Source organism: Sciurus carolinensis, chromosome 3, assembly GCF_902686445.1.
Source record: "Sciurus carolinensis chromosome 3, mSciCar1.2, whole genome shotgun sequence".
Taxonomy (NCBI): Eukaryota; Metazoa; Chordata; class Mammalia; order Rodentia; family Sciuridae; genus Sciurus; species Sciurus carolinensis.
Window position 1 is genome coordinate 30,108,747 of NC_062215.1, and position 14,694 is coordinate 30,123,440.

Sequence of the window (14,694 nt, forward strand, 5' to 3'; positions counted from 1 at the left end):
CTACTGTCATTATTATACATATTATACCATGCATTTCTTTGACTATGCATGTGTCTGAGACTAAATGGCAAGGCAGAATGGAAGAAATTAAATGGGTTCTTCCCCATGCTCTTGGAAGGATCAGCTCTACTTATAAAAGGGGAAGATGCTCCTCATTCAGAGTTTTATCTCCATCAAGTCCCTGTTGCCTCCACTGTTACCACAGCCACCTTGTTACCTGTGGTTTGGGATGTGAACAGAGAAAAAAAGAATAAAATTGGTTAGGAATTGCCAGTCTCTGTGAGCATTAGAATTTCTCTTTCCTGCTCTTAATAACAATGAGAGTGCTTCTCCTGGAGCTCTGTCCTCACTGTTACTCATTCACAACTGGGGCTCAGGCTGCATTGCATTCAGGTGAGTGAATACAAAAAAAATGGTAAGTTCATCACAGTTCAGTGATGGTTGAATTCTGGTCTTCTTTCCCAATTAGCCTGCTGCTGTTGACTTTTCAGAGTCCTCAAATAGCTGCTCCATGCATTCTGTCCAGCTTTCATGGTTGTATTCAGGGGGGGAAACAGGAGGAAATGTAATTTGCTCCACCTTAACCAAAACTGGAATCCTCACTTTCTTTCTTAACCTCTACTCCACCCACTTGTCATCCTTCAGGAGGTGATGGGATAATAGCTACTCTGACAGAAAGATCGAAGGCTCTGTTCAAGACCCAAGTCTTGGGTCCCAAGACTTGGGTCTTAGGATCATATTGCAAAGGGACAATGCTTTGTGTCTTTGCTCTCTTTGATGTTTGGGCATTATTGGAAGGAACTGAAACCAGATGGCAGTTGTTATCATAAATTACCACTTATGTGTCGTCAGCAGGTGCATGATAAGTTTTGTTTAGACCAGGAAAATCATCTTACTTTTTGCATTTGTGTTCTCACTGTAGGGTAATCATGCTGTGTTATCACACTATCCTAGGTTTTGCCCAAAGGACCAGCCAAAACCTCACCTCAAGTCATACGTATGATAATGTAAGTAGCAAAACCCTTCTGTGGCACTGCACTAGTCCATGGATTATTGTGACCAAAAAGAACTTCTGGTCATTAACTTTCCTATTCTGTTCAACATTTCTGTATACTGTGTTGATACAGCCCTTGTTAGGATTTTTAATTTTTCTAAGATGGGCAAGTTGTCTCATTTCTGTTAGAAAATGGTTAAAGATGTAATTCCTGGCAGGGGATGTAACTCAGGGAATGTGCTTACCTAGCATGCACGAAGACCTGGGTTTGAACCCTGCACTGAAGGGAAATAAAAAAAAAAAACAACTTTCGTGCTCAGTTTTCATCTTCCTAATTTATTTGCAGCATGTGACAATGTTGATGATTTCCTCCATTATGCACATGTGGCTTTGAGACACCACTCACTTTTAGTTCTTCTGCTGCATCACTTCCATTTTCTTCTCCATCTCTTTGCTGGCCCTTCGTCCTTTCTTGACCTTTCTCCGTTGGAAACATCAGGGCTTAGGCTAATGATTTTTCTATCCATATTAATTCCCCCAAGGTCTTTTACTTCAAATAACCATTCAAATTTTGAAAACCTTCAAGTTCATATCTCTAGCCCAGACCTTTCGCCTAAATATAGAACTCATATATCCACTTCCCTCTTAACATCACCTCTTTATTTCTTCTCAGTCCCTGCTCTCAGCCTGCTCTTCTTATATACTTCCCACCTCAGTAAATGGCCACTCCACTCCTAGTTGGAGAGGTAGAAAACCTTGGGAAATAGTGCTTGACCTCTCCCTTTTTACCTTTTATCTTCAAAAATATGTTCATTATTCAGCCATTTCTCACCACCTCTACTTCTATATCCCAGTCAAAGCCTCCATCAGATGGATGCTGCAGTGGCTTAAGGGTTGCTCTTTGCCTCCCTGAACTTTCTCTCACCCTCACCCCACCTCACAATCTATTCCTAAACCAAAAACCAGAGCAGTCTTTTTTGAAAAAGTAAAGTCATATCACTCATCTGTTCAAAACCCACTTATGATTTTCTTCCTCCATTTTGCTCAGTAAAAGACTGTGATGCTGACATGTCCCTCCAGCTTACCTCTTGCCTCTCCACCTTGGCCCACTCTACCTCTACCACACTAGCCTCCTTCAGAGCTCGTGAACTCATGTCCTTTCTGATAATCACTCAAGTCAGGGTTTTGCTTAACTGTCCCCAGGGATGGGACATCTCCTGACCATTGCCTGAATCCCACCATAGCCTCCTCTTCACAGTACTCTGTTTTTTATTGTAGCACTTGCCATCTGACATTGATTTACATTTGGTGATTATCTGCTGCATGAGGGCAGGGACTTGGCCTGTATTCTTTCTTTATTAATAGTGCATGGCAGCTAATAAGTATCCAGGACATATTTGTGGAATGAATGAGAAAATTACATGAAGATACATTTCTAATTCAGAGTTTAATCTTTATCCTATTAGTCCTGGTTTGATAGCATCACTGTGTGTCTTTCCATAGATTTGAAACTTTATTTTTCTTTCCTGTTCAAAGCTGAGATTTTATATTCAGGGTGAAACAACAGAGAATCTGGGCTGAGTCAGACAATTCTGCTTATTTTATGAAGGCAATATTTTTAAATATTTCACAGTTTTATGGGAAATGGAGTACAATGAACATGAAAACAGAAAAGTAATAAATCATATAAGTGGTCATTACCTTAGAAACTGAAATAATAGTTAAAAATTACTAATACTTATCCAGCTGAGTGTTCTTGGAACAGTGTCCCTAGGAAACTTAAAACTTAATGATTTAAACAAACAAAGCCTAATGTGGAATATATATTTGAACGTGTTTTACTTTCTTCAGTTTCTAGAACACTCAAATCAAGTATTACTACAGCCAGTTAGCCTACAGACTGCCACAGTAACACCGTCAAACCAGAGGGTGCCCTCCTTGCCCAGCAATCATCCAGGTACTTGAGACCTTCTTACTGGCATCATATAAGAAACTTATGAGAATGTATGAGACTGCAGGAGATGTATTATTGAACATAGATAAAAGGGAGAGATCAGAGGAGCGCATTGCATTTTTAAGCTATTTGAAGAAAATTCAGGGCTGATACCATTATGCCTGACATTAGGAAATCATAGAAAGGCTTGTGTTAAGCTGAATTTCTATTTAGAACCCAAAAGCAAATGGACCTTTAATTAAGGTTTGGAAATCTTTTATGGATTTTTTGAACTGAGGAGAAGCAATGAAACAACAGTCTGTTTTGCTTTGGATTGCATTTTTTAGAATCTTGTATTTTAAGTCTAAGTTAAATATTGTTACATTAAATATAAAATATGTGAATATTACTCTATAAGAATGTCTCTTTACTGGTCTCTTTTTCTACCTAAAGTGATGACAAAGAATGATCTCCAGCCGCCCAATTACTATGAGGTAATGGAGTTTGATCCCTTAGCTCCTGCTGTCACTACAGAGTAAGTCAATTAGAAAATGATTAATTTATTTTGTCTTGGTTCCCTTTGATAGCAGAGCTAACGGCTTGGTTACACATTTAACTTTGTTTAGTTCTTGACAGAAATTGATGGCCTTATTAAAAATGATATATGAGGTTTTATGGTGGCTGTTGCTCTTAAGAGGTCTCTATCACTCTCAGCCTTTTGACATAAAAATAAAATGCTGGGTTGAACATTAAGAAATAACCAGAACCAACATGTGTATTCTTCCTAGATGTCTTGGCAGAAAGTCAGGTTCCCTCTCTGTTGAGAAGGGCACTTTTCACTGGTGACATGATACCATAGTAATGGAATATTTTAATTGTTCTTTGAGAACTAATCCAAAAAAAAACTAGTATAAGAACTTTTTAGTCTTCATTACATATTGCAACAATGTACATAAAATAGTTTGATAATCTGTTTGTGTTAGCTTTCTGTAGCTGTGACAAAATACCTGAGATAACAACTTCAAGGGAGAAAGGTGTATTGCTCATGGTTTTAGTCTGTGGTCACTTGGCCTGGTGGCTTTGGGGCCTATAGTGAGGTAGTCCATCATGGCAAAGGATAGTTGCTCATCCTCATGGCAGCCAGGAAGCAAAACAGCATGCTTTTATCACAAAACCTCTCTCCCCAAACCCTATAGGGTATGAATCCATTAGTAGACTACTCCATTTATGAGGTGACAGCCTTTAGTATCCAGTCACCTCTCAAAGGCTGTACCTCTGAACACTCCCCATTGGGGACTAATCTTCAGTACATGAGCTTTGGGGGAATATTTTAAATCTAAATCATAATATTATCAGCATAAAACTTGCTTTTTAATTGGAAATTCTTAAAGCACCATTATTTTATGATTTCCTCTTGGTCAAGTGTAAATATTTGTAGGATGGTAGGTTTATAAGAGCCTAGTACCAGAGTGGAAACTAATTTGGAAGCAAAGATGAGTGAGTGCAAAATCGTGATGAACGTTGAAAGGACAAGTAGGTTGAGAACTGAAAACTAGATAATGGATTAAGTAAGGTAGAAGTAACTGGTGATTTTAGTTAAAGCCATTTTGGTGAACGGATGGGTGCATTCAAAAAGTAAGATGAATACCTCTGTATGTCCGATACCTGGTGCAGAGAAGCATTCGATAAATAAACACCTATTGAACAAATTTACAAAAAAAGGAGAGACAGTAAATGCAAGAACCTGAATGTGAAGAGATTGTAGGAAGTGGTTTGGCAACTAGAGGATTACTGAGGTGGTTACTGCAAGAGGATGTAAGATGAACTGTACTATGTTCTGTAAAATGGGAGATACCATTTTACATTGTGAATGCTGAGGGCTAGGACAGAGGGTAAGGTTGAAGATTCAGGAAGGGAAGATAACTGAATTAAGTGTTTGAGAAGCTAAGGGTAGAAAGGTTCATGGAAGTAGAGGATGGTGCACATGACAACAGATGAAGATTTAGTGATGGGAAGATGAGAAAGCTTCCCTATTAAGATATTTAATTTATTAAAAAGTATGACTTCTTCCTGAGAGATCGGAAGATCAGCAATATAACAAGAGTAAAAGCTGAAACTATTTCTTGGAAAAGGAAAGAGAACTTTTTACAGAAAACAGCAAATTGCAGGACCATGCTGAGGCCTTATGAAGTGACTGATTTCACAGTGTTTCATTTTTAGGAGATGTTCTGCAGCTGTGCTTTGCTCTACTGAATATATGACTGTCATGTTTTAGGATATGTGAAACATGTAAAGAAGTGCAGGATAGAAAAATTAGTATATTAAAGGTACAGAGATGACAGTTACAAACTAAATCTTGTTTAGGAATCTGGACTATAAACATAGAAGTTAAATGAGCTAGAACATTAATATTTTAAATTTTTTTTCCCCCACAAACCCAGGGGGATCTACCACTGAGCTTTTTATTTTTTGAGACAGGGTCTTAATGAGTATCTGGAATCCTCCTGCCTCTGCTTCCATGTTGCTGGGATTGCAAGCATACACCACCACACATGGTTAGGACATTAATTTTTTTAAAACATGGCTTAAAACTAGAAGCTGAATGGTTTTCTGAAAACAACAACAACAACAACAACAAAACTATCCAAATTTGAGCCATATTTTTTTCCAAGTAAAAATGAATTGGTCTTCATAAAAATACATATTTTTAAAAGGTATGGAAATTTTAACATTGAATTTAAGCTTCAAGCTTCAGGACAGATATCTTTGTTTTTATTCAGTGATGCCTGACCTTCCCAAACAGCCCTAGATTTTTAGTTATGGTGCTGGAAGTTGAGCAACATAATACTTTGAATTGAGATATAACACTTTAGCTGTGATGACTTTTTTGTTTCAGAGCTATTTATGAAGAAATTGATGTTTATCCCCACAAAGGAGCTCAAAGTCATACTGACTGTTGAGGTAAAGACTTCACTTACATTCCATGTATTTTCAGGGTAATTATCACCTTTTATATTCAGTAGTTATATTTTGTAATGGCTGAGTTTTACACTTTGGTTACTAATATAGGAATTCCTCTACATCACTCAAACTATAATGAACTCTTTTTCACTAAAGAAATACAACCTTTGTAATCATGTCAGCTAAAAACAATGAGACTTGGGAATGCAGAAAATTGGGTTTATGTGACTGAAATATAAATGCTAAAAACAAAAACAGTTGATCAAATTCCTTATCACTAAAATCAGGTGTTTGGCTTTAATGTGTAGTTAATACCTATTAACGGGTACCAAGAGAACCCATTCATTGTTAGTCCTCCAAGTATGTCTGATTTTTTCCTATTTGTTGCTTCAGTCATCCTACTTATTTACTAATACATGTCTGATTACACTGCCTATTATGTATTCCCTCCACACTCTCCCCCACAGAAGTAGGACATTTCCATCTTTTCTCTACTTGACTGGCTCTTCAGCCTCCCAGTAGAGAAAAGACAAGGAAGAGTTACCAAGGAGTGAAGGAGGGCAGGATAGAGATGACCAATTTTCTTCTCTTTACTTTAGGTTAAAGTGGATGATCAGCTACAAGAAGCAGAGAGGTGATCCTATCCAGCTTTGAGACCTGGAAGACAAGACCTACCAACGTATGAAAGCCACATTGGACCATCTCTTCCCTGTCATAATGAAGTGTAAACAGAAGAGTAACAGTTCCAGAGTAATATTCCTGATTCCTGAAAACCAATCAAGATTTCAGTAGAATGTGATTGTGGCAAATATTCACTTAAAACTTCAGAACAACAATTATTTAGTCCTTAGACAAGCTAGTTTAATTGAAGTATCTTATGTTGCCTAGACCTTCCTATGTAGAGAAAACAAATAATCACACAGCTGTGATAAGAGTAGATGAAGATTGTTTTACTATGAAATAATTCTGAATAGATGTGAGAAACTAAATGTATTATTCAGGAAGAACATTTCGTGCCTTCACTTAACTAAAATTGAATGTAAGAGTCAATTTGCACTTCTTTAAAAATAATTTTTTGGTTCAGAATTGTAAAGATTTGATAATTATAGTTTAATTATATTTCAAGTGTTCTGAATAGGTCACTTAGCCTGAGCATCAGTGACCTTTATGCCTTTATGATTCTTTATAATGCTAAATGATCTTTTATTGCCCCCTCCCCTTTTTATTATAGTTAACATTTCTATTTGGAACAAAGACTACTGGAAAACATTCAGAATAAATTGTGTATTCATTTATATGAATTATAATGACAAATAATTTAAAATACTTTTTTTTTTTTTTAAATAGCATTTTGATCCCAGAACTTCTATGTCAATAAATCTTCACAATCCCATCCTCCCATTTTAACATTCAGGGACTTGGAACTATGAAAGTAAATTCAAGTGGTCTAATTAGATGTACTTCTTACATTTTATTTCAATTTAACAGTACCACAATTTCAAAGTAATTCAGTACTCTGAATGTATAATAGCCCTAGACCTTAAAGGGAAACTAAAGTCAAATTTGAAATAAGAATATAATCTTTGAGCCCACTGTTAGGGCTTTAGTGACTTCTTTTCCACTTTGAGATTCTAAAATAGTTACTGTTCACACTGAAGGAAAATAGCTATTTTGTAGATAATAATAAACATGATCCAAAGTTCTGGTCTATGGCCTGAAATAGATAATTTTTTTTTTTTAATTCTTACATTCCAAGTATGAAGAGCCAATAATTGGGGAAGCAACTATAGAATTAAGCTGAATGATGATGAAGTCCATGCCTGCACATTTAAGAAACAAGCAGTTCCTCTTAATATTAATAAACTCTTTAGTAGTGAACAGTTAAGTATAGTAGTGAACAGTCATTCATTCTATGTAGGTAGGTGAGTTTTTTTTATGATAAAAGGCTGAACCTGTTCTTTTATTTTTCAGTGGGGTAAATTAGTTGGCAGAAGAAAAAAAACTATTCAAAATAGGTTTTACTTCACCTTATTATAGAATATTTCTCTTCTGAGAAGGCAGGATACATGATTTCTCAAAAATCATAAATCTGAAGTAGGACTTGGTTGCTACTTCAATTATAGCCTGGAATTGGCAACTTGTGCCCTTCCTTTGCTTCAAAAAAGGTATAAGAAAGAGTGATGAGATCAACATTCACCATTCTTGGATCTTCAGCAAATTCAGGATCAATGTAGAAAAATACTGGCATGTCTACTTCTTCTTGGGGGTTAAGTCGTTGTCTTCAAACAGAAGCACTAGAAGTTATAGAAAGGTACTGTTTAATAACATTTCTATTACCTATAACAAAGTAATAGTTCATTTTAAGTTCTATGATAGAAAAAACAGCATGTTCCTGGCTTAGAATGCGTTTTAAGGACTGAGAATCAAATTAATTCTAATTTTAAAAGCAAAATATTCATTTGGTTTGGCTCTGTCTTTTCATAGCAGGTTAAACAATGAGGATAAAAGTGGCTTGAAGTCTACAAGAAACAGTTCTCAGAAATTACAAGTATCTACTAAACACTGTAGTTAGTTGCATACTAAACAGTTTCATGTACCTTTATTATATTCTTGTTTGTATTGTTTACCTGTATTTTATTGAAATACTGTCCAGCTTCAAATGGTATAACATTATATGTAGAAATTCCGATTATTGGTTTGTCAGTAGGATTCTTAGCTTTATAAAATGCCAATGCAGTCTCTCCTGGTACCACCTGTTTTAAAGAATGCACATTATCAGTACTTTAAATCTCACATATTTTTTTCATCTATTAAATTACAACCATATTAGTTTTGCTGTTCTTGAGACCATCATACCTAATCTGAGGTTCAGCAAATAGTTAATCTTACCCACAAACCTGAGACTCAAATTTTATTTGCGTGTCAATGAAAAGCAGTGCACTGTTAGGCAAAATTATTTATCTATTACTCTTATATATCTGAGGTTTTAAAAAATGTTTCTAAGGACAAGCCAAGCATATCGTAGCCCTTAACACTTAAACCTGAATGTCATGATTATTTTTTTTTAAATGATACCAACATTAAACTTACCTTGAATTAAAAGTAAATTCGTGAATAAAACCAAAAGTGCTAATGCACTGAGAAATAGGGAGGCTTAAAATAAAGATTTCCAAAAGACAGTCTGTCCACTTATACCAATATACCATTTGATACTGTTTTCTACCACATAAGTGAACTATTGCAAAATTATAACCTATGAAACCCTTAATCATTAAGATACTTGGTCATGTTAACTAAACTGGACAATCACTAATATTTACAAGTATTTTCCAGTAAGGGTTGAAATTAAGTCTTGCTAATCCTCAATTGAGAGAATTTCCATTAAAATCCTTCCAAGGTTGCAATTAGTTACATTTTAGAAAATTGTAAAATCTTACAGACTATGAGTATTTACTATTTACTGATACTAAGTATCTACTTCAAGTTAATTTTTTCTTGTTTTTAAGGGAAAAGGATACTTTTGATATAGACCAGTAACTATCTTTTAAATAATTGATGATTTTCAACCTTTTTCCCTATCTTTCTATACCTGAGGAGTCAGAAAGCCATATAGCATAATAGTTATTACACCCAATGTTAGCTACCAGAGGAATGTAGGATCAACTCTTAAGCTATATGATTTGATAAAAACATGACATTTTTCATGTGTCAAAATGACATTTACTAATATGTTACTTCAAAGCATGTATTCTGTTACATTAGGTACAGAGCATTATTAAAAGTCATTTCAGCTGGGCACAGTGGTGCATGCCTATAATCTCAGTGACTCAGGAGGCAGAGGCAGGAAGATTACAGTTCAAGGCCAGCCTGGGCAACTCAGTGAGACCCTCTATCAATAAAACATGAAAAAGTGGTGGGGATGTAGCTCCGTGCTAAAGTTCCTCTGGATTCAATCCCCAATACAAAGAATAAAAAAGTTCACTTCAAAATACTAACAAATTCCATGAATAATTCCATTGCATGAAATATATTTCCATGAATTATTCATGGAATCTGTTAGTATTTTTAAATTGTTTTGATGAGTCAAACAGTTTTTACATTGAAAAAAGAAATCTTATAATGACTGCTTTAGTTACTTACATATATTTCTGTTTGCTGAGGTCTAAAGTTCCACTGGAGACTTGCATGCACATCTGCATTAAAGGTAACCTTAATGATTCGATCCTTAACAGGCACCATGTTTTCAATCTGGTCTGATGAATGACCTGCTACTGCTGATCCTCCCAGTCCAGTAGTCTAGGAAAAAAGATACTAAATGTGTTAAATATTTATAGATCTTGATCTATTTATTGAATAAAAGCAAATGTTTAAAAGCAGTAATCCAGTTAGAGCCATGTTTAAATACTATTTCTGACCATTCTCCTACTGTTAATTAATGTTTTGCCCATTAGCATTTTTTTTTTTTCCCTGTGGTGCTGGGGATTGAACCCAGGGCCTTGTGCCACTGTGTCAACTGAGCTATATCCCCAGCCCATGGTTTGCCCATTTTTAAGGTGTCAAAAACCTATATTAAAATAATTCCTGTTTCAACAATCCTGTGGTTATCTGGATGATCAAAGTGGGTCCTCTGGGAAAAGCAGCTTCTTTGGATACAAAAACTATTTTCTATTATCATGGATAACAAAGCACAGAATTTCCAGATTAGCATCTTATTAAACATACTTCCTTTATTATCAGTATCTTATATTCATGAGAAGAAATAAAATTTACTCAAAACCAGATTATTTCAATGTAAATACTTAATATTTCCACTTTTCCATGTTTCTTTCTGGTTATTTTCCATATCATATATTTAAAGTCAAAATTACATTGTAGTTTTACTTCTACATACTGCTTTTCCACAGCATTATAAGTATTTTCCCATGCCAGCCAAAGTTTTGTATCATTTACTTCTCAGCATAATACAGCTTTTTTAGATTTCACTAGTTAACCAAAGGACATGATGACTTTGGCCACTGAATCAACCTGTCTTAAGGCATCAGAATAATTTGTATCTAACATTTCTTGTTTAACTTCATTGCCACTGATTATTTTCTTATCATATGCTTTAAAAAGTCCTTGCATCCCAGGTTGTCATTCTTCTGAAACTTCAGGTTGTCAGAATTTTGGTTTCCAGATAATCTTACCTTTTACTATGCCAGAAACACACACACAAAAAAAATTTGAGGCTAGGGTAAGATTTCTAGCAAGGTATATAATATTACTATCTTGTGCTTCTTATAGTCACTAGCTTCATTCAACTTCCATATGACATTATCAAATTGCATTATAACCAAAAAAGCAGTGTCAGAGGGCAAGTCATTATCCTTGCTTAGCAATAAGTATATTCTTCTAATTTATATTTGAGTTTTAAGATGTAACTCCTTTTCCTAAAGTCACTTTAATTTAAAAAAAAAATTGTCCTCCCTCAATAAGTATTCCCTAATATATTCTTTGAATAGATTCTTCAAAGTTTCTAATTTCAGTGTTTAATATACACAAAAATTTTTAAAAAGAGCACTGAAAAGATGTACTGAGCTCAGGTCTCGTTCTGCCACTTACTGAATACATCTTATTTAGATTGCATTTTACATGCTCATAAAATGAGGACACTGTTAAGTGGTTTGCATAATCTCTTATTTTTGCTTATAAATTTTTGTGATTCCAAAAGGAACAGAAGGTGTTCATACCATATCACTATGTAACATCTAATTTGATTTTAGGATTGCAAATCAATTTACCTTCCTGCCCTACCATTCCAAATGAAGACAGACATATACACAATATTGTCAATTATTAAGTTTGGAGCAGGGTTTCTTAACCAGTATTGATATTTGTGGGTGGATAATTTGTTGGGTAAGTGGAGGTGTCCTGTGCATTGTTGGATATTTAGGAGCATCTCTAGCCTCTACTCACTTGGATGCCAGTAGCACTCTATTCGATAAACCCCTCCCATGGTAACAAATAGATCTTCAAACATTGCTAAATGTTCCCTGGGGGACAACCAGCCAGTGATGGTTTGAGGAGGGGCTACACTTGATTTGGATTCAGTTCTGCTTATGAACTAACCAGGTGATAAGTTTGGGGGTTCATACTTTGGCCCCCTGTGTGGTGAGGTGTAGCTCAGAAATCAGAGAAATTCACTCTGTCGCGTGGAATAAACAACCAGTATGAGAACTAGGGTTCCACTTAACAGCTCTTCCACTAACTTTCTCGGTGACCTTGTACAAGTCACCGTTTGAATCAGTCTCCTCTTTAACACATACCCTTAGACAACTTTCCGACTATGACCCTCTTGTAGAGTGGCGGCTTTGGAGGATCTGCTCGGCACGTCACCCCTCCTAACCGCGCCACCCCCTACCTGGCAATAGAGCCGATAAAGGGGCACAGCGGCGTATGACGCCCCCAGCATGCCCACGGCGGCCGCGGCCACGTAGGTGAGCACCGTCTTGTTCCGCCGCCGCCAATCCTCCTCCTGCGCGCGTGTGAAAGGGTTTGAGCTCTTGGGTCGCCGCGGCCCCTGCGCTCCTGCGTCCCGGGCCGGTCTCGGGCGCTCCCATGTCCATAGCCGCTTCAGCCCTCTCTCAGCACCTGCTGTTCCACTCCACCTCAGGCTAAGGAACGGTTCTACCCTCCCCGCAGCCTCGGTCGAGGACCCAGGGTGGCTCCAACGCCGGGGACAAAAAGCGACGAGTCTCCATCCCGGACACCAGATCGCTCCCATAACCCCCGGATAGACCGCCCGCCTGTCAGGGACGAGAAGTCAGATCTCGCGATGCCTGTACCTCTCGCGGGTATCTGGGTTGAGCCTGCCCCTGCCTTGGCTACCGGACTCCTCAGGTGGCAACGCTTGCAGTCAGGCTACGGAGGGCCGGTTTGCCTGGTTAACGGTAAGTTCGCGTTTTGCTTCGGGGCTGTCCCTCCCACTTTGCTCCCTCCAGTGCACTTTTTAACTTAATCTGGAGGAAAACGCGTTTTGTCCCTCGGTGTGCAGTGTTATCATCAGTTGGGATTGTACCCCTGACCTACCTAAACTCCACCAGTCTTTGTCTGAACCCGGCGGCCCCCAGCGGCGGCTCTCTCGCGGGACCTCTGCTCGGGGACTCCTTAGCTCGGGTCCCTGTGCTTACCGCCCTTGACTTGGGGCTCGGGGATCACCTGTGGCAGGAAGCCTTCTGTTGTTAACCACAGTCCTCTCGGACCCTGGACGCCTGCAGTTTCTCTGCACCTGGGCATAGGCTTCCACTATTGCGATGTCCCTTTGCTACTTGCCCGGTGAATATCACCGTGTCTGGAGCGGGAGACACTTGCAAACCCCAGTATGCTGAGAAGGGAGTGACCAGCCTATGAGGGTCACTTAAGGGGGGATTGGGGCAAACGGGGGATGTTTATTTTGGGGAGGAAAAAACAGAACCAAGGAGAGAGGATGTGACGCTCTCTTCAGCTGTCCCGTCATACTTAACTGGCATCAAAGCGGGGGCGGATTGCCTAGCGGGTTTTACTGAAATAGAAGGAAGCATCTTTCTGCAAACTATAAACTCGTGATTCAGAACTCAGATTCTCAGGTTAGGCATTTCTTCATCCTTAACCAGGTCCTCCACCGTGGCCCTGTACTTGGAAGCCAGTAACTTGACCTAAGACTTGGTGTCCATATTGTAAAATGAAAATCGCAATAACTAATGTGACTATGTATATAAAGTGATTTTCACAGTACCTGCGGCATAGTAAGAATTTTAAAGACTTTTATTTCTAAGGCTCGCACAAGTCAACTGTCCCCATTTTTATAGATGAAGAAACTGAGAAACTTTGTCATTCAACCCTTATTTATGGCACTCTTACTGTGGTCCACATACTTTTCACTCTGCCGAGGTTATTGCACAAAACAAATCAGACAAGATTGTTTCTGTTATGGAGTGTATTTTTCTGCTGAAGAGCACATGAGATAATCAAGTAACAGATAAATAAAAAGGGAGTTTCAGATAACAATCAGTCAAGGTTGACAGTGGAATGGCATGAAGTAATTGAGAGTGATGACCCCAGGAGAGATAGTAAAATTAGGTCTTGGACAAAAAGACCTAAGTAAGAGCTTTCTAAAGAAGTGATATTTGAGCCTAGTTCTAAACCATGATAAAGAGCTACCTGTGCAATGACAATTCCAAGTCATAGAAAGGCACAGAGACAGGAAAGACCTAGATGTGACTGAAGAATAAAAGGAGACCAGTGTGTTCCTAGCATAGTGAGCTGGTGGACAGAGGAAGAAAATGGAGTCACAGTTGGTATATAGAGGCCTTGATAGTAGAAAGCCTCCTATACCATGTCCAAGGGAAGCTATTGAGAGTGTTGAGAACATACAATATGACCTGATTCAAGGCACAATGAAAAAGAGAGATTGGTTATTTTGAGATGGGGTAAGTAAGGGGCAGGAAGGAAAGTGGAACAACTGGAGGCAATTGTAGTGCAGGTGAGTAGTGACAGTCACCTTGACTGGATAATTGATTAACTTGTGGCCAGAAGACCATAATTGTAGAGCCAATAAAATTCAGTCATTTTCTGACTCCTTTCTACTTTGGTACACTTAAAATTTCAAGATTCTATGATTCCTCAAATTTATTCATATTGTATTATGACGGTGTTTGAAATGTTTTTCATGTATAATGTACCTTGGTTCTTATACAGATTGTCAGCATTTTGGGATAAGACTTAATATTTTAATTTTTTTGCAGCATAGACTCAAATCCCATGCAAACATTCATGTCCTTGAAGCCAG

The 14,694-nt window shown here is 37.7% G+C and overlaps 3 protein-coding genes across 14 annotated transcripts in view; 2 read left to right on the forward strand and 1 right to left on the reverse strand.

Annotated features, from left to right (window-relative positions):
* The window catches only part of Tom1l1 (target of myb1 like 1 membrane trafficking protein), a 48,973-nt gene extending 38,382 nt beyond the window's left edge, over window positions 1-10,591 (forward strand). For 3 of the 4 annotated variants that reach the window (XM_047544093.1, XM_047544096.1, XM_047544095.1), the window contains 5 exons: window positions 923-1,007; window positions 2,846-2,951; window positions 3,381-3,462; window positions 5,824-5,888; window positions 6,488-10,591. In XM_047544093.1, the coding sequence (XP_047400049.1) occupies window positions 923-1,007; window positions 2,846-2,951; window positions 3,381-3,462; window positions 5,824-5,887 (337 nt within the window). In that variant the 3' untranslated portion in view covers window position 5,888; window positions 6,488-10,591. The remainder of the gene's footprint in view (window positions 1-922; window positions 1,008-2,845; window positions 2,952-3,380; window positions 3,463-5,823; window positions 5,889-6,487) is intronic. The other variant, XM_047544094.1, reaches the window with a different exon arrangement.
* LOC124979630 (cytochrome c oxidase assembly protein COX11, mitochondrial) lies at window positions 7,165-12,689 on the reverse strand. Its single transcript, XM_047544097.1, is given in 5 exon segments — window positions 7,165-8,167; window positions 8,169-8,182; window positions 8,516-8,641; window positions 10,029-10,184; window positions 12,289-12,689. Coding segments are annotated over 5 exon segments (825 nt in total). The 5' UTR covers window positions 12,652-12,689; the 3' UTR covers window positions 7,165-8,001.
* A 46-nt stretch (window positions 12,690-12,735) lies between these two features.
* Stxbp4 (syntaxin binding protein 4) overlaps window positions 12,736-14,694 on the forward strand; it is a 173,853-nt gene continuing 171,894 nt past the window's right edge. For 8 of the 9 annotated variants that reach the window (XR_007107729.1, XR_007107732.1, XR_007107728.1 and 5 more), the window contains exon 1: window positions 12,755-12,817. The gene's annotated coding sequence lies outside the window, so the exon portion shown is untranslated. Of the gene's footprint in view, window positions 12,818-14,694 lie in introns of all 9 variants that reach the window. The other variant, XR_007107731.1, reaches the window with a different exon arrangement.